Source organism: Halichoerus grypus, chromosome 3, assembly GCF_964656455.1.
Source record: "Halichoerus grypus chromosome 3, mHalGry1.hap1.1, whole genome shotgun sequence".
Classification (NCBI taxonomy): Eukaryota; Metazoa; Chordata; class Mammalia; order Carnivora; family Phocidae; genus Halichoerus; species Halichoerus grypus.
In genome coordinates this window covers 173,251,566-173,278,387 of record NC_135714.1, presented here as the reverse complement: position 1 = coordinate 173,278,387, position 26,822 = coordinate 173,251,566, and the positions used below count along the sequence as shown (strand labels likewise).

Genomic DNA, 26,822 nt, shown 5'->3' with positions numbered 1-26,822 from the left:
GAAAATGGATTGCTGACTATGAGAAGCAGAGTAAAGGGAAAAGCATATAAAGAGGGAAGTCAGAACTTTTTACTGGCTTGGGAGCAGGGTAAGGGAGTACTCTTCTTCCTTTAAGAGGTTGCCTAGGGGTTGGTCCAGGCCACCCACCAACCTGTCCTGAAAAAGCTTTCCATTTGACAGCATCACTGAGCTGGTTCACTGACTGTTCTATGAATACTTTCATTTTCTTTGACTTGCTGGTGAACTCCTTTCTTCTTCCTTAGAAATACAGAAAAGGGGGACTCCTGGGTGGCTCAGTCGGTTAAGTGTCTGCCTTTGGCTCAGGTCATGATCCCAGGGTCCTGGGATCGAGCCCCACATCAGGCTCCCTGCTTGGTGGGATGCCTGCTTCTCTCTCCCCCTCTGCCTGCCGCTCCCCCTGCTTGTGTTCTCTCTCTGTCAAATAAATAAATGAATCTTAAAAAAATACAGAAAAGGGAAAAGGGTAGGAAAGAGAAGAGGGAAAACTTTATGTTTTGGAAAAAAACTAGACCTTTCATCAATAGTAGGCAGACTTGTGGCATCCAAACCGTGGTTTGTATGCCGAGAAGATTGATATTCTTTTTAAATTTATTTTTATTTTTTTATTTTAAGTCTTTATTTTAATTCTAGTTAGCATACAGTGTTATATTAGTTTCAGGTGTATAATACAGCGATTCAACACTTCATACATCACCCTCTGCTCATCCTGACAAGTGCACTCCTTAATCCCCATCCCCCACCTGCCTCCCCTTTGGTAACCATCAGTTTGTTCTCTATAGTTAAAAGTCCGTTTCTTGCTTTGTCTCTCATTTTTTTCCCCTTTGCTTGTTTTATTTCTTAAATGCCACGTATGAGTGAAATCATACGGTATTTGTCTTTCTCTGGCTTATTTCCCTTAGCGTAATACTCTAGCTCTATCCATGTCGTTGTAAATGGCAAGATTTCATTCTTCTTAAATTTTTTTTAATTTTATTTTTTAGAAGATTTTTATTTATTTATTTGACAGGGAGAGATCACAAGCCGGGGGTGGGGGAGGGACAGAGGGAGAAGCAGACTTCCTGCTGAACAGGGAGCCCAACACAGGGCTTCATCCCAGGACCTGGAGATCATGACCTGAGCTGAAGGCAGATGCCTAACCGACTGAGCATCCAGGTGCTCCAAGATTTCATTCTTTTCTATGGTTGAGTAATATTCCATTATATATATGTATGCAACTTCTTCTTTATCCATTCATCACTTGATGGACACTTGGGCTGCTTCCATATCTTGACTATTGTAAATAATGCTACTATAAACATAGAGGTGCATGTATCCCTTTGAATTAGTGTTCTTGTTTCTTTGGGCAAATGCTCAGTAGTGCGATTGCTGGATTGTAGGGAAGTTCTATTTTTAACTTTTTGAGGAACTTGTTTTCCAGAGTGGCTGCACCAGTTTGCATTCCCACTAACAGTGCAAGAGTGTTCCCCTTTCCCCACATCCTCGCCAACACCTGTTGATTCTTGTGTTGTGGATTTTAGCCATCTGACAGGTGTGAGGCAATATCTCGTTGTAATTTTGATTTGCATTTCCCTGATGATGAGTGATGATGAGCATCTTTTCATGTTTGTGTTGGCCATCTGGATGTCTTCGTTGGAGAAATGTCTGTTCGTGTCTTCTGCCCATTTTGTAATTGGAAGATTGATTTTCTGTATCATACAGTCAGAAATGCTTACATTCTAGTCATTTCTGATAGTAACCATTATGTACTGGGGCAGATTATTCTCCCAAATACCTCAGGGTTTCTGTGAATAAATTAATAGAAGAAATCTGTACACCTATTCAACTCTTGTGATGCCAGACCCAGGCAGAGTACAGTTCTGTCATTGAGGTGGTCTGGTTTGCTAGCTTGTTATTTTGACAAACCTTGGTAAACCCGGGAAAAGAGAGAAAACTGAGGGGAGGGAGGGGGATTGCAGCTAACTCACATTCCTCTGCTTGTGCACACGGCTCTAGAGTGCTGAGTTTAGTACAGGTTTTCTTTGTTCACGGTCGGATCTTCACCCGTCTGTGTCTTATACAGTTTTGGCGTTTCATTCAATGTCTAATACTTTATTCTCTTTCAGCCTTGCCTCTGGGCTTTCCTCCTCTGTTCCTGTCTGGTACACTGGGCTACCCAGCCTGTGAGGTGGTGGGGGCCTTTCAGCCCTCATAGGGTTACTCTAAGCAGCGAGTTCCCCCTGCCCCTTTTCTGGCCCCACAGAACAGAAGTTATAAGCCACAGGAGTGGGAAGGAACATGGGGGTGCCCAGAGGCTGGGGAGTCCAGAGGCTTGCTGGAATGTCAAAGCTTGCTGCAGGGTCTCCATCATCTCCAGGATCCCCGTTACTTTTCCTTGGCTTGGTTCATACATCTCTTCACCCCCGCCAAAGGTCCCGTGGGATAGAAGGAAGAGGAGGGGCACTCTATCTCCTAATCTGTTTGTGCCCTGGAAGGGTTTACTCCTTTCTCCACTGTCATATTGTCCTGTATCTTGTGTCCTTCCTCAGGGAGGCTGGGAAGAGGGAGGATGTGGGGCTGGGGCAGCACATCCATGGCATGCACACTCCCTTTAGGACGCCTTATATACAAGTGAAGCATCAGGCACCTTGGGGGCTACAGAGATGAAAGAAAGAACAGATAATGTATTGAGCCAAGCTTTCACAGGTGCTATATTATTCACCCCTCTGACATCACTCTTGTGAGATAAGTGGTTTTACTGCCAGTTTTTAGATGAGAAAAATGGAAATCAGAGTTGCCCAAAGTCTAGAGTTGAAGAAGTGGTAGAGCTGAGATTCAAACCCAGGACCTGTGACTTCCAAGACCTAGAAGAGTTTATGAAAATATTGAAAAAGAATAACCATTGTAAATTATGTTAGATTACACACCACTTTTACGGATGTGGCTTCAGATAAAAGCCTTAAGTAGGAAGGGCAAGCGTTATTATACCCATTTATACATGGGGTGGCGGAAATGCCTAGAGATTAAAATGACTTGCCCAAGGTCAAGGAGCCAGGATGGATCCAGTTTTTCTGCCCACGGATCACTGTTCATTTTGTGCTAAGGCCACTGGGTCCTTGTCATTGAAGAAATGATTGACATGTCCTATTTAAGGAATTGGATTCTCTCAGAGTATTAGTATTCCTATATGAATTTTGTGGGACTACCAGAGCAAATGGGTGGCTCCTTTTCTAGCTTCTGGTGGCTCCGGGCAGTCCGTGGTGTGCCCTGGCTTGCAGCTGCATTACTCCTCTCTCTGCCTCCATCATTGTATGCCTGTGTCCCTGTGTCCTCTCTTCTTCTGATAAGGACATCAGTCATTGGACTTCGGGCCCACCCTAAACCAGTATGACCTGATCTTAATTTAATGACACCTGCAAGACCCTATTTCTAAATAAGGTCACATTCTGAGTTTATGGGTGGATAGTTTTAGTGGGACATTATTCCACTTACTACATTTCCCAAAACAGTTGAAAATTGAGCAGTAAAGGTAAAGCACAGCCCCCTGTCCCCATTGGATTATTTCTCATTGCTGTCTGGCCTTGCCTGGCCGGAAATAAGATGAGTCCCTGTAATTTTCTTCCTCCCTCCCTCCCTCCCTTCCTTCCTTTCTTCCTTCCTTCCTCCCTCCCTCCCTTCATCTCTCCCTTCCTCCCTCCCTCCCTTCCTTCCTTCCTCTACACCCAACATGGGGTTCAAACTTACAACCCCATGATCAAGAGTCACATGCTTCACCAACTGAGCCAGCCAGGCATCCCATGTCCCTGTAATTTTCATTTCACATTGCAAATGAGATCCATAGACTCTCCCCACATCAGAGAATACTTCACAGGTGGATGGAAGAGGACATACCTTGAATTTAGGCCTCTGGGGATATGGCCAAACCAAAAGAATGACCTTGTTTTCAAGTTCTGGGGCATAGTTATTGTTGCCTTTGTCCTCCACAGGCTGATTCAGTCTCAGGAAGCTCTGGAAAAGCTCTGGGCAGACAGGCAGAAGCAGCCCATGATACAAGGGCTGACAAGATTCCGAGAGGCAACACAACAGCTGAGCTAACATGAATCCTTTTCTGGCCACTGGGAGCTCTAAAGGGCTACTCCCCTCCTTCTTCTTGGCTGGAGTTCATTTAGGTCATGTGGGGGGAGTTTCTGTTGTTCCTTGGTGGTGATGTCACTAAACATCCCAGCAATGATCAACATCTTCAAAGGAGTCCCATCACACAATAGTGAAGCTCAGGGAAAGAAAGGGTGGCATAAGTGGGTAGTGGGACGTTCAGCAATGGAGAGTCAGGCAGTCCTAGGGGAAACTTACTTCATTTTAATGAGCTCTCATTTATCTCATCTATAAAAAGGAGAAGATAATGCCTACTTCATAAGATTGCTTGGGATAGAGATCATGCAGCAGAGTGTGGCACATTGCCTGACGCTGAATGGGGCTCATAGAAGTGGGAACTGCTGTGCGGACAGCTGAAGGGAAAGAGAAGGTGGATTTCTGGCTCCATCTGGAGAGCTGGTGGGCGGAGGTCACCCTTGTTTATGTGAATGGAATGCACAGGCCAGGAAGAGGAGTCTCATCTTCTTTCTGGGGCTCCAGTGTCATCCCGGAGTTCTTCCTCCTTTGAACGGACATGGAATGGAGTGGTCCTCGGTCTCGTCCTTGACAGAATTCTCCAAGGCCCCTGAATCATGAGCTGTTGAAAGGTCTAGGTTCTTACTTAGTTCCTTCTAATTCCCGAGGCTGTAGAAGCAGTGAAGATGTTAGCGTTACTCATGCAGTCTGCAGACCCACAGAGGTGCTGAGTTTGTGTGAAGGACAGGCTCCGTGATCCTGTGGATATCGCCCCAGTGGGCAGTTAGGGTCTAGTCTCTGTCCAGTTATTAACCATGGCTTTGGGCCATTGACTTGACTGGCCTGGGCCTCTCCTATTTTCTTACAAAATGAAAGATTTCATCAGAATTGCCAGTATAAAAGAGTGAAGTGAGCAAGGAGGAAGGAAAGCAACATAAATGAGGATGAACAGCACCTGACTCGTGGCCTCGGTGGTGAGGAGCAGGGTAGGGACAGTGGCAAACTGAAGAATGTTCTCCATCTAAAGAGAGAAACACTGCTTGGCTGGAAGTCTGAATTTTTAGGTGAACTATCCCAAACTTTAAATGTAGATTGAAAAACACACTGCATCAGACCAACAAAACACTGTTTGGCCAGAATCTGCCTTCACGCCACCAGTTTGCAATCTGTGGCCTGTGGTGTCAAAAGAGCCATAAAAATTCTGTGATTCTGTGATTGCCTGTGGTGCCCTAATTCTGCCGAGGAGAGGAACAGAGATAACTCTTCAAAAAGGGCTGTGTTTGTAAATGTTAATACCATTCGTGAAATGTTAGTTAAAGTATTTTGTAATACTTTCGACCCTTGAACCACATGGGTTTGAACTGCATGTATTTACTTATATGCAGATTTTTTTTACAGGACTGGAAGTGTATTTCTCTTCCTTATGGTTTTCTTAATAACATTTTCTTTTCTCTAGCTTACTTTATTTTTTTTTTAAAGATTTTATTTATTTATTTGACAGAGAGAGACACAGCGAGAGAGGGAACACAAGCAGGAGTAGAGGGAGAAGGAGAAGCAGACTCCCCACTGAGCAGGGAGCCCGAAGTGGGGCTCGATCCCAGGACCCTGGGATCATGACCCGAGCCGAAGGCAGACGCTTAATGACTGAGCCACCCAGGCGCCCCTCTAGCTTACTTTATTATAAGAATACAGCATATAATACATAGAACATACAAAATATGTGTTAATTTATGATGTTATGTTATCAGTAAGGCTTCTGGTCAATAGTAGGCTATTAGTAGTTAAAATTGGGAGGAGTTGAAAGTTATACATGGAGTTTTGGCTATGTAGGGGTCAGTACCCTTATCCCCTGCGTTGCTCAAGAGTCAGCTGTACTTTTATATTTTTGTATTTCTGAAGTTTTTAAGTGTATATACTCTGTCATTTGATAAGCACAATGACTCTATGACATGAATATTATTACCCTTTTCATTTTCTACATGGGACAGTTATGGCCTAGAGAGAGGTTCAATGATTTGCTGAAGGTCACTGAGTGAGTTAGTGATAGGTCAGGAGTTGGTACTCCAGGTCCTTGGGCTCCGAAGCTCATGCTCCCCTAATTCTGTACCATGGCCCCCATGTATGTTACCTGTTCCCCGGCCTAGCATGCTTTCTCCTCCTTACATCCCTGGTTCCTGTTCCTCTCCAGGTTACTGTTCCAACATCTCCTCCTCTGGAGACCTCCGCTAACCACTCCCATTTCAAGTAGTTCCCCTGCTGCTCTCTATCTCAGCTCCTGTTTATTTTCTTTACAGCACTCATAGCAATTTGTAATTATTCTGACTGTTCGGCTCTGCATTTTTTGTCAGTCTCTGTTATTAGAATGTCCATGCCGTGAGGGCAGGACGTGTCTGTTTGCTGTTTTGTCTTTGGTCTGTAGTCAGGGAAGGGCTGGCTCATAGTGTGTGCTCAGTACTTGTGTGTGTGTGTGTGTGTGTGTGTGTGTGTGTGTAGAGCGGGCTCTGCCGGCAGAGTTCCTCATGCTCAGGTATGGGTTGATGGAAGGACTGGGGAGGAGAGGAGGTCTTCCTAGAATTTGGTACATTAGCTTTTCTTGCCCCTTCCCCAGTGCTTCCCCCCCTCCATTTATCCTAAGCTGTCTTTCTTCCAGGTACCCAAAGTTGGGAACCTGGCCCTGACTACTGAAGTTATAAAAAGCCTACCAGCTCCTCCAGCCCTAGAGAAGAAGCCGCAGGTGGCCTACAAGACAGAGATCATCGGAGGGGTGGTGGTACACACGCCCATCAACCAGGTGCTGGGGCCCGGGGCTGCCAGGGGCCGGTGGAGCTATGGGAGCGTCCATAGTGGGCCAATGATGGGCATAGAGGAGGTCAGCACAGAGGACAGATAGTTGGGGGTGGGGGAGCCAGTGCAGATGGGGTGGTCAAGAAAATCCAGGACGGCGGTGTGTATGAAGAATAGCAGTGCAGAAATCGAGGCCACCATTATCTTGAGGCTGTGTGGCCAGTATGGTCCTGTACCATGTGTGGGAGACTAGCACTTGTAAATCACATGGGAAATGGAGCTGGGGAAGGCAGGTGAGCCTGGAAACAAGCCCACTGTCCCTCCTCCCATTAGGGTGTTTCTCCCCTCTTCTGGTTTGTATTCTCTGTCCTTACCTTTCTGCTGGGTCTGCCCAACTTCCCCGAGCCTTGTTCTGTGACATTACCCAGTACAGTGCCTGACAGGAGCATGCGAATGTTCCCTTTCTTGTTTATTTCTTCTTTAATTGCCATCACGGGTAAAGAGGCAAGAGAGGATTCGCCAGAGAGGGCTGGGTGAGGTACCCGGTTTGCCGCATGAGGAACGAGGGGAGGTGCTAATCCTGATGCTCTTTCCTTGTAGAATGGTGGGGATGGGCAGGAAGGGAGTGAGCCCGGGTCGCACACCATCCTTCGAAGGTCTCAGAGTTACATCCCCACGACAGGCAGCCGTGTTCCCTCCGGGCCCCCCCTCATTAAGAGCGGCTACTGTGTGAAGCAAGGGAATGTGGTGAGTGTCGGCGCTGGGGCTCGAGGGGGTCCTGGCGACTCCTGGGGGCCGGGGCTGTGGGCGTAGCACAGGGGGCAGCTGGCTGGCAGGACGAGCTGCCTTCCTCGGCACTTGGCACTCGCTGCCTCCTAAACTACCTCCCAAACCGGTGGGAGGTTTGGGACTAAACATTCACCCCTGCATGTTGGAGGCATTGCCTTCCCTGATGGGAAGAAGTCTTTGCGGCCCGACGTCTGAATGTGGGCGCCCAGCTTCCTTCCGGCTGGGTACCCAGGACTGTAGAACTAGAACATTCTCTGGAATGCTGGGGCCTCTTCTTAATGTCCTGCTCTTTACTTTTTATTTCAGCGGAAGAGCTGGAAACGTCGCTTCTTTGCACTTGATGACTTTACTATCTGCTACTTCAAGTGTGAGCAGGTTTGTAGGCGCTCTGGGGCCCTTCTGACAGGTCATGGAAGCAAGCGGCCCGTGAATAACACTCACGTGTGTGTGCGTGAGTAGAGATGCGGACACACACACGGGCTTAAGAGGTGCCTCCGTCCCACTTCCATCTCTCTTGTGTGCGCATCTTTATACTGATACAGCAACATGGCCTTAACTTCCTCCCTCCCGCTATGCACTGAGCTGCTCTGTGGTCAGAGCCACAGAGTACCTTCTTAGAATTTTTTCCTCACTTGATAGTTATTTTGAGACCTTGCCTTGTTTGCAGCCTGGTTTTAGCCAACCAACTCTGACCAGAGAGGTACGTTGGTCAGCTGATCTGGGTTGTGGCATTATGTGGATAGCCTCATTTATCTTTCTTTGCTTATTTTTTCTACCAGGACCGAGAACCACTGCGCACTATATTTCTCAAGGACGTTCTCAAGACCCACGAGTGTCTGGTCAAATCTGGGTAATCATCTGTGCTTATTCTTTTCTGATAAAAATCCCCCATTTGCCTACTTAAATCTTCATTTACTAGCCTTCTGAGGCTCTATTCAAGAACCTTCCTCCATGCACATGACAGGGGCTGCATCTCACCGCCTCCCAACTGATGCAGCTAAGAGACCATACCGGGCAAGCTCATCTTTTCCCGCTACCTTACTCTGGCTCCTGAGGAGATGGGTGGAGCCTATATAATAATTTTCTGGTGGAGAAAAAGAAAGAATATTGGGAAGAAAGAAGAGACTGGTGTTGGGATGCTTCTCAAGTGTTAGATGCTCATTGCCCAGGAGGCCGAGGGCTCCGAGTGGGGACTGTGCCCTTAGGTTTCTCACTTATCAGCACTTCTGGTCGGATCAGTGCGATGCCAGGGCCTCTTCCCTCACCTTCTTATGCCTTCTTCTCCTTTTGACAAAGTCCCTGACGTCCCCTTAACACAAGGGTGATTCACAGCAACTCTGTGTGTGTGACTCCCTTTGGACATTTCCGCTTCCCATTAGGAAATGATTTACCTTCCGTGTGCCATAGTGCATGGGATGAGTTTGGGATCTGGGGCCCTGAGGCAAGGGCCTTCCCATATCCAGTACAAATACAGATGCCCTTAGAACTAAACTTTAGAAACCCAAGGGTATCTGGGCATCTAGAAATCCTCCTTTTGCCCCTTAATCTGCAGGCTTTTTTTTTTTTTTTTTAAGATTTTATTTATTTGTCAGAGAGAGAGTGCACAAGCAGGGGGAGTGGCAGGCTTCCTGCTGAGCAGGGAGCCCGATGTGAGACTTGATCCCAGGACCCTGGGATCATGACCTGAGCTGAAGGCAGACGCTTAACCGTCTGAGCCACCCAGGCATCCCAATCTGCTGTCTTTAGAGACTCTTTGTGTCTTTCTATCCCACGGATGGTGTGAAGTCAAGCCAGCATCATCAGGGAGGCAATTAGCAACAGGCAGACTGTTCTCACTTGGAGGCATGGGACGGTCTCGCATGCCGACAAATGCCACATGACCCAAGGGAGCAGGGACTGAACTGGGGCTGTACTGACTCTTGCAAATGACAGTTGCAGAGTAGAGATTAGGAAAGTTCCCGGTGGCAATTTGTCATCTGTGCAAGTGGCCATAGATGGAAGTTCAGAAGTGTGGTTCCAGACGTTGATGGTGGGCAGAGGAGAGATTGGACATGGCTCATCCTCAGAGATGGTTCCTGCCTCCCCTGACTCCAGAGGGCCCGTGTGGACAGGTAGCTGTATGGCTACCTGGGCATGGTGGGCAGCTTAGCGAGCCCAGATGACGTTCAGTGACAAGAGCGCTCCGCCCTTGGCCGGAGTCCCTCGCTGCCAGAGCCAGACTGAATTCTTAGTGAAGGAATTAAGGGAATTGAAGATCATCAGGGAAGGAAGTCTGCAAGGCTCTGCAGGCTCCAGGCCTCTGAGAATGTGCGGCCTCCCCAGACTCAGTCAGGAAGCTTTAGGGCATCTGTGTAGTCCTCAAACATTTGTTAAATTGAGTTCAATCGAATTGAACTGAACCGAATTGAAAGGCGACCCGTAGCCTGGGAAGTAGATGTGATAAGGGCGGGGATTTCCTCCCTGCTTTGCGTTCACCTCCTCAGTAGTTGATGACACGAGTGTGCTGTATGTGTGTGAGTAATTTAAGAAGCTAACACATTTTAGCCAGAAAGAAGAGCCATCTCTACTCAGACAGTAATGACGGTCAGTGAAATGTGCTTCAAGTGGCCACTGTACGCCGTACATCGTGGCAGATGCCTTAGATACTTTATACCTTGATCTTTGGGCTGGCCAGCCTGATAAGGGAGGTCTTCTCATCTCCATTTTACAGCTGGGGTACAAAGGCTCACAAAGATTTTAAAATATTCCTAAAATACCTTTTCTCTAAGTGGAGTCGGGATTTGGCCCCAGGTCCTTCTGACCCCCGTCTTGCTGTCCCTTCCCACGTGGGTCTTTGGTCTCACGTTCCTCCTCTGCCCGGTGCCCATGTCACGGGCCCAGTGCCTGCCATGTCCTTCCAAGTCTTCATTCCCGAAGCCAACTCTGCCTGTGATCAGTCCTTTTTTGGAATTATTCTCACTCTTGGCGTACAACACACAGTCTGACATCTAATTGTATAGTTTTGCTTTTTTTGGTTCTTTTATTGCGAAGCAGTTAGACCTTGCCCTCCTTACGTATTGCCCACAGCACCAGGATACACACAGCAGGCACTTAACACTGTAAATAATTTAGGCTGATTTGAGGTTTGTCACTGAGCACCAGCTACTTCTCACCTTCTTCCTTGCAGAAGTCAGGATTCTTCTTCCCAAACTCACACCCAGTTTGAAGCATCTTAAAGTAGTCTGATCTCTCCTTCCACTTCTCATTAACTTCCTGTCTCAGCCCAGGACAGGGTGATACACAGGGGGAATTTCTTTCTTTCTTTTTTTTTTTGATTTTATTTATTTGAGGGAGAGAGCGAGTGCGATCGCGTGCATGAGTTGCGGGGGAGTGGCAGAGGAAGAGGGATAAGCAGACTCCCCAGTGAGTGGGGACCCCAACACAGGGCTCGATCCCAGGATCCCAGGATCATGACCTGAACCGAAGTCAGATGCTTCACCGACTGAGCCACCCAGCACCCCACAGAGCGGGAATTTAATGAAGCTGATAAGGTGGCTGCTTGTGGGGAGGAAGGTTTTGGAAATGAGAGTTGGTTCCCTTAGGAGAGGCAAGCGGTAGTGGAGTAATTAAAAGCATAGACTCTGGAGTCAGACCTGGGTTCAAATCCTTGCTCTGCTGTTTACTAACTTTGGCGCCAAGTCACATAACCTCTCTGAGCCTGGGTTTCCTCATCCGCAAGGTAGGGAAAATCTTAAGTTCTTTATTGGATTGTTGTAAAGATTGGATGAGACAACACACACAAAAGCACTCAAAGAACAGATCGGTGGTTGCTGGGAGTGGGGGGGTGGGCAAAATGGGTGAAGGGGGGTCAAAAGGTACAAACTTCCATTTATAAAATAGATGAGTCCTAGGGATGTAATGTACAGTATGGTAACTATAATTAATAATGCTGTATTGTACATTTGAAAGTTGCTGAGAGAGTAGACCTTAAAAGTTCTCATCACAAGAAAAAAAGAACTTGTAGCTATGTGTGGTGATGGATGTCAGCTAGACCTCTTGTGGTGATCAGTTCACAATCTATACAAATGTTGGATCATTGTGTTGCATACCTGAAACTAACAAAATGTTACATGTCAAATCTCTCTCTGTATATTTATATATAAATAATATCTTCATAGTAATAAATACATAAAATAAATAATTGATTAGTTATATTTACATATTTATAAAACCAATAAAATGTTCATCTGCTTGACCCTGAAAAAAAACCACTTAAAGCAGTGCTTTGCACAAAGAACTATACATCTTAGCCACTAAAAAAAACCCCATAGGGACGCCTGGTGGCTTAGTTGGTTAGGTGTCTGAGTCTTGGTTTCGGTTGGGGTCATGATCTCAGGGTCGTGAGATCAAGCCCTGTCTGGAGCCCCACATGGAGCCCTGAGTCGGGCTCCGAGCTCGGCGGGCAGTCTACCTGAGATTCTCTCCCCTCCCTCTCTCTTTTCTCCTCCCTTGTGCCCTCTCTCTCTCTCTCAAATAAATACATAAATCTTTAGAAAATAATAAAAAATACCCCTCCCCCCGCAACTGTAGGTGTTATGGGATGTGGTAGGTATTAGGCAGGAGGTTGTAGAGGGAAAGGAACTTTATCTTGTTACAACTGGTGGTGGGGTGTATGTGTGGGGTTTCCACGGGCATGGTGGAACCTCCCGGGAGCCTGTAGGAAGTGAAGCTAGAGGAGACCCCCTCATGTTTTTTGAGGCAGAGACTGGAGGAGGAATGACCTGGGAGCCCCCAAAACTCTGGAGCCTTGACTTAGGATGAATCAGGTCCTCAATGTGCACGCGGGCATGCCTGGTAACTTTCTTTCTCTTTGTCTAGTGATCTCTTAATGAGGGACAACCTGTTTGAAATCATAACAAGCTCCAGGACCTTCTACATACAGGTAAAAAGCTACTCTGAGAAGACTCTGGTGTTCTGTCTCTGTGAATGGTGTGCTAAAAGGTCTCGCCCTTTCCTCTGCTTTCTCTTTTATTTTGTTTAAAGTTTCTAGGTGGTAAATTTAGCCCCCGATTGTCAGTCTGAGTCCCATTTTATTCTAAACAGGATGTTTGCCAGAAGCTTCCCAACCATGAAATAGTGAGAGCAGGTTGAGCCTCTGAACTGGGGAATGCGAGTTTGTACTAGCTGTTTCAGCTGGTGGGCGCCAGCTAAGCAGAGAAAAGGAGAACTAGCCAGGGGTTTCACTTCTCCTTTGGAGGGTATTTATAAGCCCCGCCTGTGTGGACATCTCTGTGTGCGGAAGGACAAAAGCCCAGAGGGCCCTGTGCCGGCACCAGGTGCAAAGCCCAGCTGCACAGAGAAAGTCATTGTTTGGGCTCTGACAGTTCAGCTCTCTGAAGCTTCTCCCTTCACCCACAGCTTTGGAGCTCTCCCAGCTCTTCCTCAAATCATAGGAGCTAGAAAAGCAGATCCCCAAGCAGGGCCTAAACTCTCAGCGCCAAGTCCGTACCCGAGCCGGCCTGGCAATCCGCGGAGCATGCCTCGATCCACACAGCATCATGATAATGCCTCATTTCCGGCATACGGGCTGCCATGCAGTGCGTTGGTTTAGATGTGGGGCTCCCCAGCCGAGGCTTTTCAGGGTTCCCAGTGCCCTTTCTTTGTTCCAGGTGTCAATCCCCACTAAGTACCATCCCTTCCACAGGGCCCCCCCACCCCATTTCTTGGGCAGCAGGGTTCCCAGTGCCCTTTCTTTGTTCCAGGTGTCAGTCCCCACTAAGTACCATCCCTTCCACAGGGCCCCCCCACCCCATTTCTTGGGCAGCAGCTCCATAATCCTAACCCCTCCGAGCTGGTCCTCCTGTCCCCCCGCCCCCCAGCCGAGCAGACATGCTGGCAGCTTTAACTATCCCTGGGCTCTGCTCATTGACCCAAGCATGTGTCACTGGGGAAGAGAGAGCATAAGGGAGCTGTGGCTAGCATTGCTGGGGTTGTTAGAGCTGGTTCCATTGTCATTTGAGGACAAAGTTTAAGCTGTAGGTTCAAAACAGTTTCCAGTCCTTGCATTTAACAGGCATATGCAGGGTATCCTTAGAATGCCAGGCATTTTGCCTCATACTGGGGACACTGTTAAACAGAACAGATACTGAACCAGAGGGAGAGAGATGTTGTCAAGTAAACAGGCAATTGCAACAGTGTGATGGGGTGGGGGAAGGGAGTGTTGGGTAGATGAACGCTGCAGGGGGGTTTAGGGCAGTGAAACTATATGACACTTTAGTGGCAGATGCATGAAATAGAACTTTATAGCACAAGGTAAAGTAAAGAGTAGAAAACTTTAATATATGTGAATTAAAAAAAAAATCACTTAGGAGGTCAGGTGATTCGAGCACAGCATGCAGATGATGACAAAAGAACCTAAATGCATTATGAGTATGGAACAACCTCACTGAAGGGGCTGAGGGAATAAAAAAAAAAAAAAGCAAAAACCGAAAAAACCAGTGTGGTTAGTGCTATCATTACAGTGAGCGGTGGTTGTCATGGGAACCCATAAAAAGGGCACCTTCCCCTGTCTCAGGGAGTCCGGGGAGGTTTCCTGAAGGAAGGCACATCTAAACCGAGTCCGTTGGGGGAAGAGTGGCCCAGGCAGAGGGAACAGCATGTGTGAACAAGCCTGGAGATAAAAGGAGCATAGAGCACATGCAAGACTGGGACCCCCATACAGAGGGCCCATGCCTTATAGCCCTTGTCAAAGAGCTTGTACTTTATCCTGAAGGTTAGGGCCCCTTGAGGTGGGGCCAGGGGAGTGGTCCAATCAGCTCTGCCTTCTAAAAATACCACCTGGGCAAATGCTCTAACTTTCAAGCCTTGTTTTTGTCATCTGTAAAGTGGAGGTGATATCCCTCAACCCGACCGCGTTACTGGTGTGCTGGCTGTGAGTTTCCAGGCCCAGTGAAGTACAGACACAGATGAGGGAGGGTAAGACAGGAGGCAGGGAGAGCAGTTTGGGGGCTGTCGTCGTAATTCGGGTCAGGGATGAAGGAAGCTTGAACCAGGAAGGATGGAGAGAAGTGGACAATTTAAAAGCTACTGGAGAGTATTTTCTGGGACTTGGTTGTGGGTTGGATGTGGGGTGAGGGGAGACGGGGGAGGTGAGGACACTGCTGGGTGTTTGGCCTGGGCCTCAGGGTGCCTGATGGCAGCCATCACTCAGACCGGAGCACGGGAGGAGGGACTGGTGAGCGGAAAGGCAGCCTTCGTGTTGGGGGTTCTGAGTTGACAGTGTCTGTGGGACATTTGAGTTGACATGTTATGAAGGTCCTCAGAGAGACAGTGCCTGACACATGGGTGGTATGAAATAAGTATTTGTCAAGTGAAAGATTATGCTGGGAAAGAGCTTTGGACGAGAGAGAGTGATTTGGGAAACAAGAACTCCAACAAAAACAATGTTCAAAACACTTTTGAACAAAGTGTGCGCACACTTACCAGAAGCTTCTCATCACTTCTGCCCTCCTTTGCCTTCTGCTCCCACATTTCTGGGATAACAGAACACTAGCATCACCCTGAAATAAACAAATGAGCGAATGGACAAGTCTGTTAATAGCACCTAACTCAAAGAGAACAGAAGATTGAGAAGAATATGGAGTAAAAATCCTTAAGAATATGTATTAATTTATTGTCAGATAGCAACTAAAAACTCATTTATGTTGACACAAGTAATATTTTATGAAAAACAGGTATATTTCTAAAACAAAAAAAGCAACAAGAGTAGCATTGTTTTTTACATTTCTGCAAATCTCTTTAATGGCTGGCTTACTAGAGACAGCAGGATTCTCTATCTGCTCCTGAGTTCTATCTGTGGCCATATGTTGTTTTGGTTGAAGGATGTGAAGAAAATCTGGCCTCGCACAGATATGTATTTGGAAAAAAGGAATATTTTAATAGTTTTTCAGATAATTGTGGATATTTTTCTCTGATTCTATATCAAAACTTGACAAGTGGTATTTTCTTAATGTTTAGGTGCAATGTGGTATTTGGAAGCCAATATCCATATCCATAACTTTCAGTCTTACACGAAAATCTACTGGTCAGTTTTGCACTTTGAATGGATCCTTTTTACCAGTGCATGATTTTGTAACTCTGTGCACTGGTCATTAGGAAAATAGTGGTCCCACTGAGGTATGCAGACCTTCCAAATATTGACACATTTTATTATATAATATCAAAAAATCACCTTTGTTAATATCACCACAAGGATCCTCATTAACAAAGTCGTTAAGTACAGAAAGCTGTCAAGCTTATGGAGGAGGATACCACTTTTTGGAATTTTAATTTTGTTTGCAAGCTCAAAATTCATCATCTGCAAAAAAATACTTTCATGATTTTGCTTGACTAAATGGACTCCTTTCATTCATTTTTGAGAAAGAGTCCACCATATGCCTAAGTCTGAGTAAGTTTGCCAGATAGTTTGTCAGTCATTTGTTCCAAGGAAAAATTGTGTCTCATGCAGAAGGTAAAAGCATAGAACGACTCCTCCTACAGTGTGGTGCCAGCAACTTTTGCCACCATGCCTCAGTGGTATTCTGACCTGCTTCCTAGTGTATGTTCAGTAAATCTGCCTGAAAGAACCGCGTATGCTCGGTACCCAGGGAAGCTAGCCCAGAGAGCCGGGCAGCTGGAGGCAGAGCAAACAGCCTCCTTGGACAGGGCACGGAGGCTTGGGCGACAACATGGCTCTGGCTTCCAACTGCTGAGGTGTTGGTCATTTACCTTCTGTCACGCATGCCTTCTATGTCATGCTTCCGTATAATTTGAACCCTGGGATGCTACCGTTTGTTGGACACTCAGTTGTGAGAGGCACGGTGCTAAGGAGTTTACAGGCAGCATATCACTTAACTTCTCAGCAATCTCTGAGGCCATCTCCATTTTACAGATGAGGAAACGGAGTGTCTGAAGGTAAATTATTTGTTCGAGGTCATAAACCTGAATTGTGGAACTGATTAGGAAGGCACCTAATCGGGTGCTAGATCAGGACCTACTCACTTGTGTTGTTTAAAAGCAGCTTGGTACAAAATCAGAGAGGGAGACAAACTGTAAGAGACTCTTAATCATAGGAAACAGACTGAGGGGTGCTGGAGGGGAGGGGGGAGGGGAGATGGGGTACCTGGGTGCTGGACATTAAGGAGGGCACGTGATGGAATGAGCACTGGGTGTTATGTAAGACCGATGAGTCACTGACCTCTACCTCAGAAACCAATAATACATCATATGTTATTAATTGAATTTAAATTGAAAAAAAAGTATATAAAAAAAATAAAAGCAGCTTGGTGCAGAGCCCAAGATGTAGAGGGTGTGGCCATAGACGACCAGGAGAGACCAGCTTGGGGGCACTGGCTGTCAGGGCAGATGGATCGTGGTGACCAAGATCCAGGATCTGGCAGTAATCAGGTATCTAAGCTTGGCGAGTAGCGAACTGATCAGCCTGTAGACGGTTCTCAGTTCTGGGCAAGGGTTCAAGATGAGATTTCAGTCCTTGGAATACAAGGCATGCAGGGTTCACCAATTCTCTATTTCCCAGTCATAGAAGGTCAGGGGTATTATGTTGGAGGATTTAGTTATTCTAGATGAGAAATGTAGTGCAGGCTGGTTTGGGTAACTTGGCATAAGCCCAGTTGCCAGAACTAGGGGTCCATGTCAGGATAAGAATAGTAATAAGAGGGCTCCCATGTGGATTGCGGAGTGCTGGGCTAGAACTCTTTGGATACTCACTGTTTTAATTTAGACTATAGGGTGAATGACATCACTTAAAACTATGTAGTGTACAGCCTAGACAGTTGGATGTGGCCGGGCTGTGTCTAAAAACGGGATTGGGTCCTGGGAAGAGGGCAGGGATTATTAGCTTTTAGGAAGGGGGGCAGCGCAGAGGTGGGGAATAGAATGCAGAAGGAGCATCCTACAAATGTTGGACAGCTGCAGCAGAAGCCACCCGGTAGGTAGTGGAGGCCTGTTACTGATGACCTCTGGAATTCATTGCTTCAAACTGTTGCATTTGTTATGGTACTGGGTTTATTGTAGGTGCTCAGTAAAAAAGCTCATTGGACTACGATAAACCTCAGGCTGCCGTGATTCCTTTTAATATCCTTTGTTCCTCTCACCTCAAAAACTGTTCTCAAGGACAGAAACCCTACTTTTTCTTTCTAACCAAGTGCCAGAAACAAATGCACACACTTAAGCACGCCAGGAAGAGATGAAGGAGCGTGGCAATTCCCCTTTTGTTCTACTGAGTTTTAAGCATCTTTTAGACTTTTCATAATTCATCATGGGGTGCATGGACTTCAGCTCTGTTTTTTACTTCTGGTTCACCTTTGTGATGGTGTTTTAAGATGTTTTTGGGTTTTTTTTTTTTTTAAATATTTTTTTTAAAGATTTATTTATTTATTTGAGAGAGCGAGAATGAGAGAGAGAGAGTACATGAGAGGGGGGAGGGTTAGAGGGAGAAGCAGGCTCCTCGCCGAGCAGGGAGCCCGATGCGGGACTCGATCCAGGGACTCCAAGATCATGACCTGAGCCGAAGGCAGTCGCTTAACCAACTGAGCCACCCAGGCGCCCCTGTTTTTGGGTTTTTGATGAAAGCTAAGCACAGGCTTTCCATTAAAGATAGACATACACATACGCCATATGTTTGCATACAGTTTTTAAGGTTTCACTGAATTTTTGTTGCCAGTGAATCCAAGTTCTAAAACTACTAATAGAGATTACAGTTGTGATCTCAATAAAGTGATAGTCTCTTTTTTCTCATTCTTATCACAATATTTGCTTTTCTATTTAAATAATATTTTATTTTATTTTATTTTATATTATTTTTTAAGTAGGCTCCATGCCCAGTGTGGAGCCCAACGCAGGGCTTGAACTCACAACCGTGAGATTGAGACCTGAGCTGAGATCAAGAGTCGGATGCTTAACTGACTGAGCCACCCAGGCACCCCCTGAATAATATTTAAAATAACATTTGTTTTTTTTTTTTCAAGGAAATGTAGAAATATTTTAATTTACATATCATATTACAATGAATCAATATGGAGTCAAAGTCTAAATTACACATTCATAAAAATTCCATACATCATCCTCAGAATAATCAGTTTCTATACAAAGATTTACAGATGTCCGATGTATGTAATTTTTCCTCAGTGTGCTACAGAGTTTAGAGGTTCTGCTCGAATATTCCCCAAATCAAGCGCAGAATCTGTCTCTTCATCAATTTCTCCAATGACTGCAACATTGTCACCTCTCACGATGTATAACCCCAGCACCACTTGTTCTACTCCCTGTGAAGAGCTGAACACTCGTTCATGGCTTTCATCCAAAATCAAATTAATGGTCTGGTGAAACCCTTTCAGTGTTCCCACAATCATTCTTCCATCAGAAGTTATAACTGCAACAGTTCGGTTGATGTAGTTTTCCAAGGCGGACGTCATGATGCTCTGCCCGGCCGCTCTGGGCACCCCAGGAACACAGGCGACAACTGGAGCTAAAAAGGCCCGCCTAAAATTACATTTGTTAAACATTAAAATAATGCTTACTAATGTTTATTACTATCCTCCTGGCTGGATTAACTCTATAGGTTATCTGACAGAAAATGTCCTTAAGCAGGATTAGAGAATTGGGGAAAAAACATAATTAGCAAACAGTTTCCATCTTTATTAATTACTAAATTTTTTTTTTTAAAGATTTTATTTATTTGACAGTGAGACAGCCAGAGAGAGAACACAAGCAGGGAGAGCAGGAGAGGGAGAAGCAGGCTTCCTGCAGAGCAGGGATTCTGATGTGGGGCTTGATACCAGGACCACGGGATCATGACCTGAGCCGAAGGCAGATGCTTAACCATTTGAGCCACCCAGGCGCCCCAATTACTAAATGTTTTAAGATAGAGATTTAATTATTTTGCCCATCATGTTCGCAAAGACTTTAAAAATTGTAATACTTAATTCTAGCAAGGGTGCACATAAAAAAATAATATATTGGTGGCAAGTGAAATCTATCTTTTTGGCCAGAAATCTCTCTGGCCAGATGTAACAAGAGCCTTAAAAGAATGCATATTCTTTAGTAATTTTCCCAGGAGCTGAAGAATCATAAGAATGAAAAAAAGCTTTGTGCACAAAGGTGTGAATAGCAGCGTTACTTATATGAGAGGGGAATTGTAAACAATTTAAATGTGTTTTAGAGGATTTTGATTCTTGTGTCTGGCTCCCCAGATGTTAAGTCAGGTGGTGCCTTGTTTTCTCTTCCTCAGTGGCTCCTTGCTAGATGGAGACTGGGGTGAAGACCGCTAGGCTCGTGGGGTGGTGGGTTCCTGGACAGACATATGAGGGCATTGGTGGGGTCTCAAAGGACAGTCAGATAGGTGGCCTGTGGCTTGTGGGACATTTGACGTGGGGGGTGCTGTGTTGTGCTTGGGTGGTGGAGGGGGTACAAGTAGCTTAATAGCCCTGGAAACTGTCGTCATGTGGATCGTGCAGTCTGTTTCATGAAAATCTTGGACCTCCTGCATGATGTGGGAAACGTTTGTCTCTCCCTCAGCTCCTGTCTCCATGTCTCCCAATCCTCTGACATTTCTCCCTACCAAATCCTCTGTCTCCCTAGAAGGAAAATCTCTGAGAAATGCTTTTCTACTAGTGGACAATTTAATTACCTCCATCTCATTCAACTCAAAGAAGCCAAATAGGTTATCTTATTTGATCTGGACAATTTGATCCTTAGGCAGGAATTATCTGCAGTTTGAGTATGAGGAAACAGAAAAAAAGTCTCAGGGAGAGGCCAATTAACATATATGTGTTATATACATAGTGTTGGAATTTAAGGCTTCATTTGTGTCCCTCGTGTAATGATAGTAACAGCAATAACTAATACTTTCTGTTCAAAGTGCTTTACCTAAATGAGTTCATTGCATTTTCCCAGTGGCTCTACTTGTGGAACAGGCTAGCCCTGAGATTAGTAAAATAACTTCTGGAAGAATCTTGGACAGCTTATCCTGTTTATCTTCTTGGACTAGGGATGGATTTATCTTTTTCTTGGAAAACCAACCACCAGGTTGTCACACAACTGGGAAGAGCCCAGGGGAGAGAGAATACAAGGAATTTGCAGCTTTAGCATGTTAGAGAGGTGTTCACCTCGTTGCTATACCCGCTTAACCCAGTGTGCCAGGATGTGAAACTATTTCTTTTCTTTCTTTTTTTTTTTTTTTTAAAGATTCCATTTATTTATTTGGGAGAGAGAGCATGAGAAGGAGCAGGAGTGGGGGGGGCAGAGGCAGAGGGACAAGCAGACTCCCCGCTGAGCTGGGAGCCCCACATGGGGCTCGATCCCAGGACCCTGGGATCATGACCTGAGCGGAAGGCAGACACCTAACCGACTGAGCCACCCAGGTGCCCCTGAAACCATTTCTTTTCTAAGTGTCTTCTGCACACACCTAACTCATGAGGGTTTGTTTGGGGTGACAGAAAGGGGTAGGAGCACCAGTTTGAGGATTTAAAAACTAGTCGTGTTTTATTCTGATACAGAGCAACATGAAAGAATCATCTGGGGGATGGGAAAGTGAGGGGCCTATGTGGAGAATTTTGCAGGCTGGAGTGTGGCATTTACATATACCTTGCTTAGAAAAAGGCACACACTTGTGATTTTGGGTAGGGCTGTTAGGGGAAGGTACAGGGAGCAGAGAGAGATTAACAAATGGAAGTTTCTGGAGGTCAGGGATTTGGTCTTGGTCTCATCTCTGTGCCTGGCACCTGATGCCACGTGTGAGACCGAGGAGGGCCACAGCAAACATTTGCAAGGTTCACTTGAATGCAACTCCTATAAAGCGGGAAGGCGCTGAGAATTCTGAGGGTTCCACCTGCAGCCGCTTGGCCATTTGATTTTCCTTTCTTCATAGAGCCGCTGCTGCCCCCTTCTGGGGTTGGTAGGTATTTCTGGGGGATATGCTTTTTAACGGCTCAGCAGTGTCCTACACGATGGTAAGCTTGGTGCTCCGAGTCTACCAACTCTCCAGGCCTGGATGGAGTCTGGACAGACCCAGGTCGCTTGTTCTCTGAGGGAAGCCTTGTTCCTGGAGATAATATGTATCTTGGAGGATTTGCGGAGGATTTGGCTTTAGTGGGACTGGAGTTGAAAAAGGGATTATTCTGTTTGGATAGCTGTGGTAGAAAGATGCTTGCATTGGGAGTCAGAAGAACTGGAATCTAGACCAACCGTAAGTGTTGAGCTTTGGCTCAACATTTTCCTTTTCTGTAAAGGCCAGTTGTGTTCCAGACAGGGTGAGGGGCTTCAGCAGGAACGGCCTCTGCCCCACTTGGAGCTGTTTTATTTATGGGGTGTCAAATACGAGTTTGCAGGGAACAAATGTCCTCAAAAGTCTGAGAGCCACTGGATGACATGATCTCTGGGCTCCTTCCAGCTCTAATGGTGTGATTTTATAAACTTAGAATTGAACCACAGACTTGCGAGCTGAAATCATAATGCCAAACATTTCTCCCTAAGTGCTAAGACTGTTTTGCAGGCGGACAGTCCAGAAGACATGCACAGCTGGATTAAGGAGATCGGGGCAGCTGTCCAGGCCCTCAAGTGCCACCCCAGAGTAAGTCACTTCCTTTCTGGTACATGGTCACTGTCAACTTAGAGATGAATTCTGAGTGGGCAGGTTTTTTTTTTTTTTAAGATTTTATTTGTTTGACAGAGAGATAGCGAGAGCAGGAACACAAGCAGGGGGAGTGGGAGAGGGAGAAGCAGGCCTCCTGCCGAGCAGGGAGCCCGATGTGGGACTCAATCCCAGGACCCTGGGATCATGACCTGAGCTGAAGGCCGATGCTTAACGACTGAGCCACCCAGGCGCCCTGAGTGGGCAGGTTTTATTTGGTGATGCAGCCCAGCGCTCTGTCCCTGGAAGCAGCCGAAGCCTCAGGCTGTCTTGTTTGTTTCCTCTTTCTGCTGGTTTAGGTACAAAATTTTATTTTTTGTTTTTTTTTGGTTGTTGGAAAGAGGTGAGGTGTAGGGTTGGGTAAAGAGACAGAGCCTGCGATGTGTTCTACACGTCTCCCTGTGTCGGCCGACCTTGACACATCTGGAGTGAATTCTGTTGGTCAGACTTGATTTCTGTAGACAAGTGCCTCTGGACCTATGAGGGGGTTATCATGGGTGGGTGTTCTTCCTGGGGCTTTGGGATGAACATTGTCAGGAAAGGCCTTATTTTCCTTTGTTTTTTTTCTTCCCTTTTATTTTTGTAGGATATGTCCTTTTCTAGATCCATCTCTTTGACTCGCTCTGGAAGCTCCGGCCTCTCAGGGGGGCCCAACTCTGTCCTGTGTAGGGGGCGGCCACCTATGGAAGAGAAAAGAGCTCTCTGCAAAGCCCCCTCTGTGGCTTCCTCCTGGCAACCCTGGACCCCCGTCCCACAGGCCGGGGACAAGCTGCTTCCAGCTGAAGAGACTCCTGGGGACTCTTTGTTCATGCCCCGGCTTGGGGAGAGCAGTACTTCTGGGGTGTTGCCCAGCTCCCGGATAAGGCACAGGTCGGAGCCCCAGCACCCCAAGGAGAAACCATTTCTGTTCAGCCTTGATGATGAGAGCATACGGACTTCTGATGTGTGATAGGGCACAGTGCCCTGGGAGGGGGGAGGGCTCAAGAAAAGGAGGCCATGACTCAGTTTCCCTACATTTTGGAGGACAGTCAGAGACCCTTTGGCACTCATATTCCTGTGGATGCTATGTGGGAGGGGCCCATCCAGCTGGCCTGTTTTTTTCTTTTTTTTTTTTTTAATATCAATACAGTATATTTAACTTGGAAAATCACTAGGTTGGACCTGTAGGCACGCTCAGTGGAGAACAGATTGCCTCTACTTTGACTGTTCTAAGGTCTACCTGGTGAGAGAAGGTTGGGAGTGCAATTTCATCCCTAACCAAGTTTTGTTTCCTGGTCCTAGTTGTAGTTTCTTCCTTTACTTTCTAGGCCAGGCACAGAATCTTGGGCCAGTCATCTGGTTTATCCAATTCCTATTTATTGGCTAAGGTCTGACTGTGAAGTAGGAAGGTCGTAACTAACCCAGCTGGCTTGCCTGGGATACATTCTGAGGGGAGGTGTTAAAATCTGGGGGCTGGCAGGTAGCTCTCAGAATGTCTATGAGGGTAGATCCTCTCAGGGGACTTCTGTAGGGGAAGAAATAGGGAATCTCGTGTAAGGTATGGGGTAAGATTCAGTCTCAGTGTATCAGCCAGTTTTGGGAATTATTCTGTTCTTGTCTATGACCCCAAATAATGTCCATGTGAGTGATAGACCTGCCCACCCAGTTTCTGTGTCAGGCCCTGGGGATGGGTTTATCAGTGTTGAAAGTTACGACTGTTGAGACTAGAACAGACATTTCCATTGCTATGGCATTATTTGGAAGTTCGGAGGGTTGATAAGTGTGGGATAATTCCCTTGAGTGAGAGATCAGATCTCTATTTTAGGGTGTTAGAATTGCTTTAGAGCAGGTCCTGGGAAAAGATGGACATCCAGATAAACTTCATCCAGATAGACTTTTCTGATCCGTGTTTTCCAGACAGAAGAAAAGGTCTGTTTTAGAACAGACAGATTTCTTGAATCCTTACTTCATAGCTCTTCAGTGGGCTGATATTAGTCTAATTTTAAGTGCTGTATATTATATAGCCTGGCAGATTTGCTTTCTTTCTACTCTTTGTGTTGCCCTTTGAATGAAGCCTTGTGTACTTGCATGATCAAACCTTGTGACCAGATAAGGTTCCATGTACTTAATAGTGAAGAGATACAAGGATAATCTTGAGAGGTATTTATATTTTTAATAAAATAGAAACTATGCAAAGTAACATTGATTTAGAGGCTCTGCATTGCTGACTAGAGATTTCCCAGGTAGAAGAGCATAGATTGCATTTCCCATCCAGATTTTTAGGTGTGCCTTCTTTCATTTGACAAGAAGATACTATTTCCAGTGTCCCTGGGAGAATTTGTCCAACTTATGTGGTGAACTGCTAACTTATCAGGGTGCCCTAAAGGGAGAGAAAAACTAACTCATTTCTGTCTATGCCTTTTATCAGCTAGATCAGCTAATTACCTTTAAATTAGAAATCAATCACTAGAGGAAGATACCGAGAGATGCATTTTTACCTAAGTCAATCCCTTCCTCTTCCTTATGTCCAGATCTAATACAGAGGCAAAAACATGTCATCAGAAATCCTTAGGGGCTTGAGGGAAATCTGTGTTCCTTCCAGGCAGTGTAACTCCCTTGAAGTCTATGTCATGTTGAGAACTTTTCTTGACCGCACTGCATTGGAGCTATTCTTCACTTAAATTGTTTGGCCTAGTGGTCCTGGTAGAAAAAAGACATCTAGTACTGGATTTTTCTTTCTCTCCTCTTTTTTGCAGACTCTTGTAGACGGTTGTCCTCAGAAATCTGTGGTTTGGGAGTTAGTTATTTATGAGTGACCGAGGTTACAGTTTCAAGTAGCCTGATAAGTAGTCATTTCAGATTCTTAAAGCTCCTTGTCTCTGATTTCATCTTCATATTTTCCTCAAGAAAATTCTTTGGCTAGGTCAAAGAAAATACACAATAAGTGATATTTGCACTAACAAAAATAAGTTAGGAAATTTTGAGATCCCTTTAAACATTCCCTAACTCATGAAAGCTGTCATCTTTTGGTGTTTAAGCTGTGAAAATGTACCCATTTCTCTTTTGTTAAATAAACTCTCTGCTACAATACTACTGTTGAATTAATTGGCCATTACAGTAAGCTGATATGTTTCTTATTTCAGTAGGGTCTATTTTAAGAATGTGTTAAATTAAACATCCTTATAAATCTAGATTATATTATTATGATAGAAGGAAAACAAGGACTTTAGTTGGCAAATACTTGGGAATACCAAGTGAGAACATTGTTAATGTAGTTCCAACACCAGATAAATAGAATTATCTTCAGTGAAGTCTGTAAGCATTCTCATTCCCAAACCTTATTTCAGAATTCCTTTTGTGTCCATATTTCTTACCTTCTGGCCAATTTCACATCACAACTTTTTAATGTCATTACACATGTGAGCCAAAGATAGTGCATATATAGTCAGAGCATTTGGCTTTAAATGTCTGTGGAACCAGATGGAAAAAATAGGGCAGGGATGCAGTATAGGTTAGTAGTTAAATGCATAGGCTCTGGAATAAATCGGAGTTAAAAAAAAGGAACCAAAAAAGGTACTGCATTTTCTTTGTGGAATGAAAACCTTCTTGAGTTGTGCTGTTTTCATAAGCCTATTGAAGTGATCTTGATCCAGTTTGTGTAACAGTATTACGGGTGGTCTTCCCTATAATTGAGCTATTTACCACCCACTATTCTTGAGAGCTTAAGGATTTGCTTACTCAAGGTCAGTTGGTGGTTGGTAAACATTGTTTGACTTTTTGCATCCTGTGAGACATCATAAATCTACTAAGGTGTAGAGTAGACTCAGGTCAAAATATTGAAAGTTATACGTTTATTTCTGAGTAGAATGCTGAGCTCACTCATATGAGAAAGAGCAGAGGTAAGGCCCAGCTTTGTAGTTCACTTGAAGCAAAAGGTTTTTTTTCCTTGCTGAATATAACTGCTCTCATATGGGCTAAAAGGACCTAAATAGATTCAGTAGTTGAGCAGTGGGATTTGATGTTTGTTTTCACTGTTGACCAGTAACAGCATTTTGGAAATTGAGTTTCCCAAGTGAGCTTTGTTTATAAACTTTGAACATGTCAAAAATGGATAGTTTAGTAAATCTTTTCTACCAACATCACTTTTCTTTTCTTTTACTCCTTTTTTCCTCTGTTATTGCCTGCAGCAGTCAGTTACAGTCACTCATGCTAAGTAGAATTTGAATAAAGCTAATGTTAGCAAAAATAGACTGTTTGACCTCTCCCCCCACTGCTTACTGAAGCGTGGCATGATTTTGTGTTTTGAACCAGTACGTTTCAGCTGTGAAATGCACTCACTGTAAGCACTGAGCTGAGTGCATGGAAACTGTTACGCTTCTCATTTTATGTGATCTCCTAATTGGTATGTAGCAAAAAAATAATTTTCTAAACCTGTTTTGTTGCTTGTTTTGTAATAAAACCATGTGAAATACTGAAATATGGTGTGTGTTTTCCTAATGCT

At 45.3% G+C, this 26,822-nt stretch overlaps 1 protein-coding gene and 1 pseudogene across 4 annotated transcripts in view; one reads left to right on the top strand and one right to left on the bottom strand.

Moving 5' to 3' along the window:
* PLEKHA2 (pleckstrin homology domain containing A2) overlaps positions 1 to 26,798 on the top strand; it is a 74,773-nt gene extending 47,975 nt beyond the window's left edge. For all 4 annotated transcript variants that reach the window (XM_036118931.2, XM_036118929.2, XM_036118930.2 and 1 more), the window contains 7 exons: positions 6,755 to 6,895; positions 7,489 to 7,635; positions 7,984 to 8,052; positions 8,457 to 8,527; positions 12,535 to 12,598; positions 22,205 to 22,282; positions 22,929 to 26,798. In XM_036118931.2, the coding sequence (XP_035974824.1) occupies positions 6,755 to 6,895; positions 7,489 to 7,635; positions 7,984 to 8,052; positions 8,457 to 8,527; positions 12,535 to 12,598; positions 22,205 to 22,282; positions 22,929 to 23,291 (933 nt within the window). In that variant the 3' untranslated portion in view covers positions 23,292 to 26,798. The remainder of the gene's footprint in view (positions 1 to 6,754; positions 6,896 to 7,488; positions 7,636 to 7,983; positions 8,053 to 8,456; positions 8,528 to 12,534; positions 12,599 to 22,204; positions 22,283 to 22,928) is intronic.
* On the bottom strand, positions 18,681 to 19,190 carry LOC118552485 (U6 snRNA-associated Sm-like protein LSm8 pseudogene; annotated as a pseudogene).
* Positions 26,799 to 26,822: the final 24 nt, after the last annotated feature.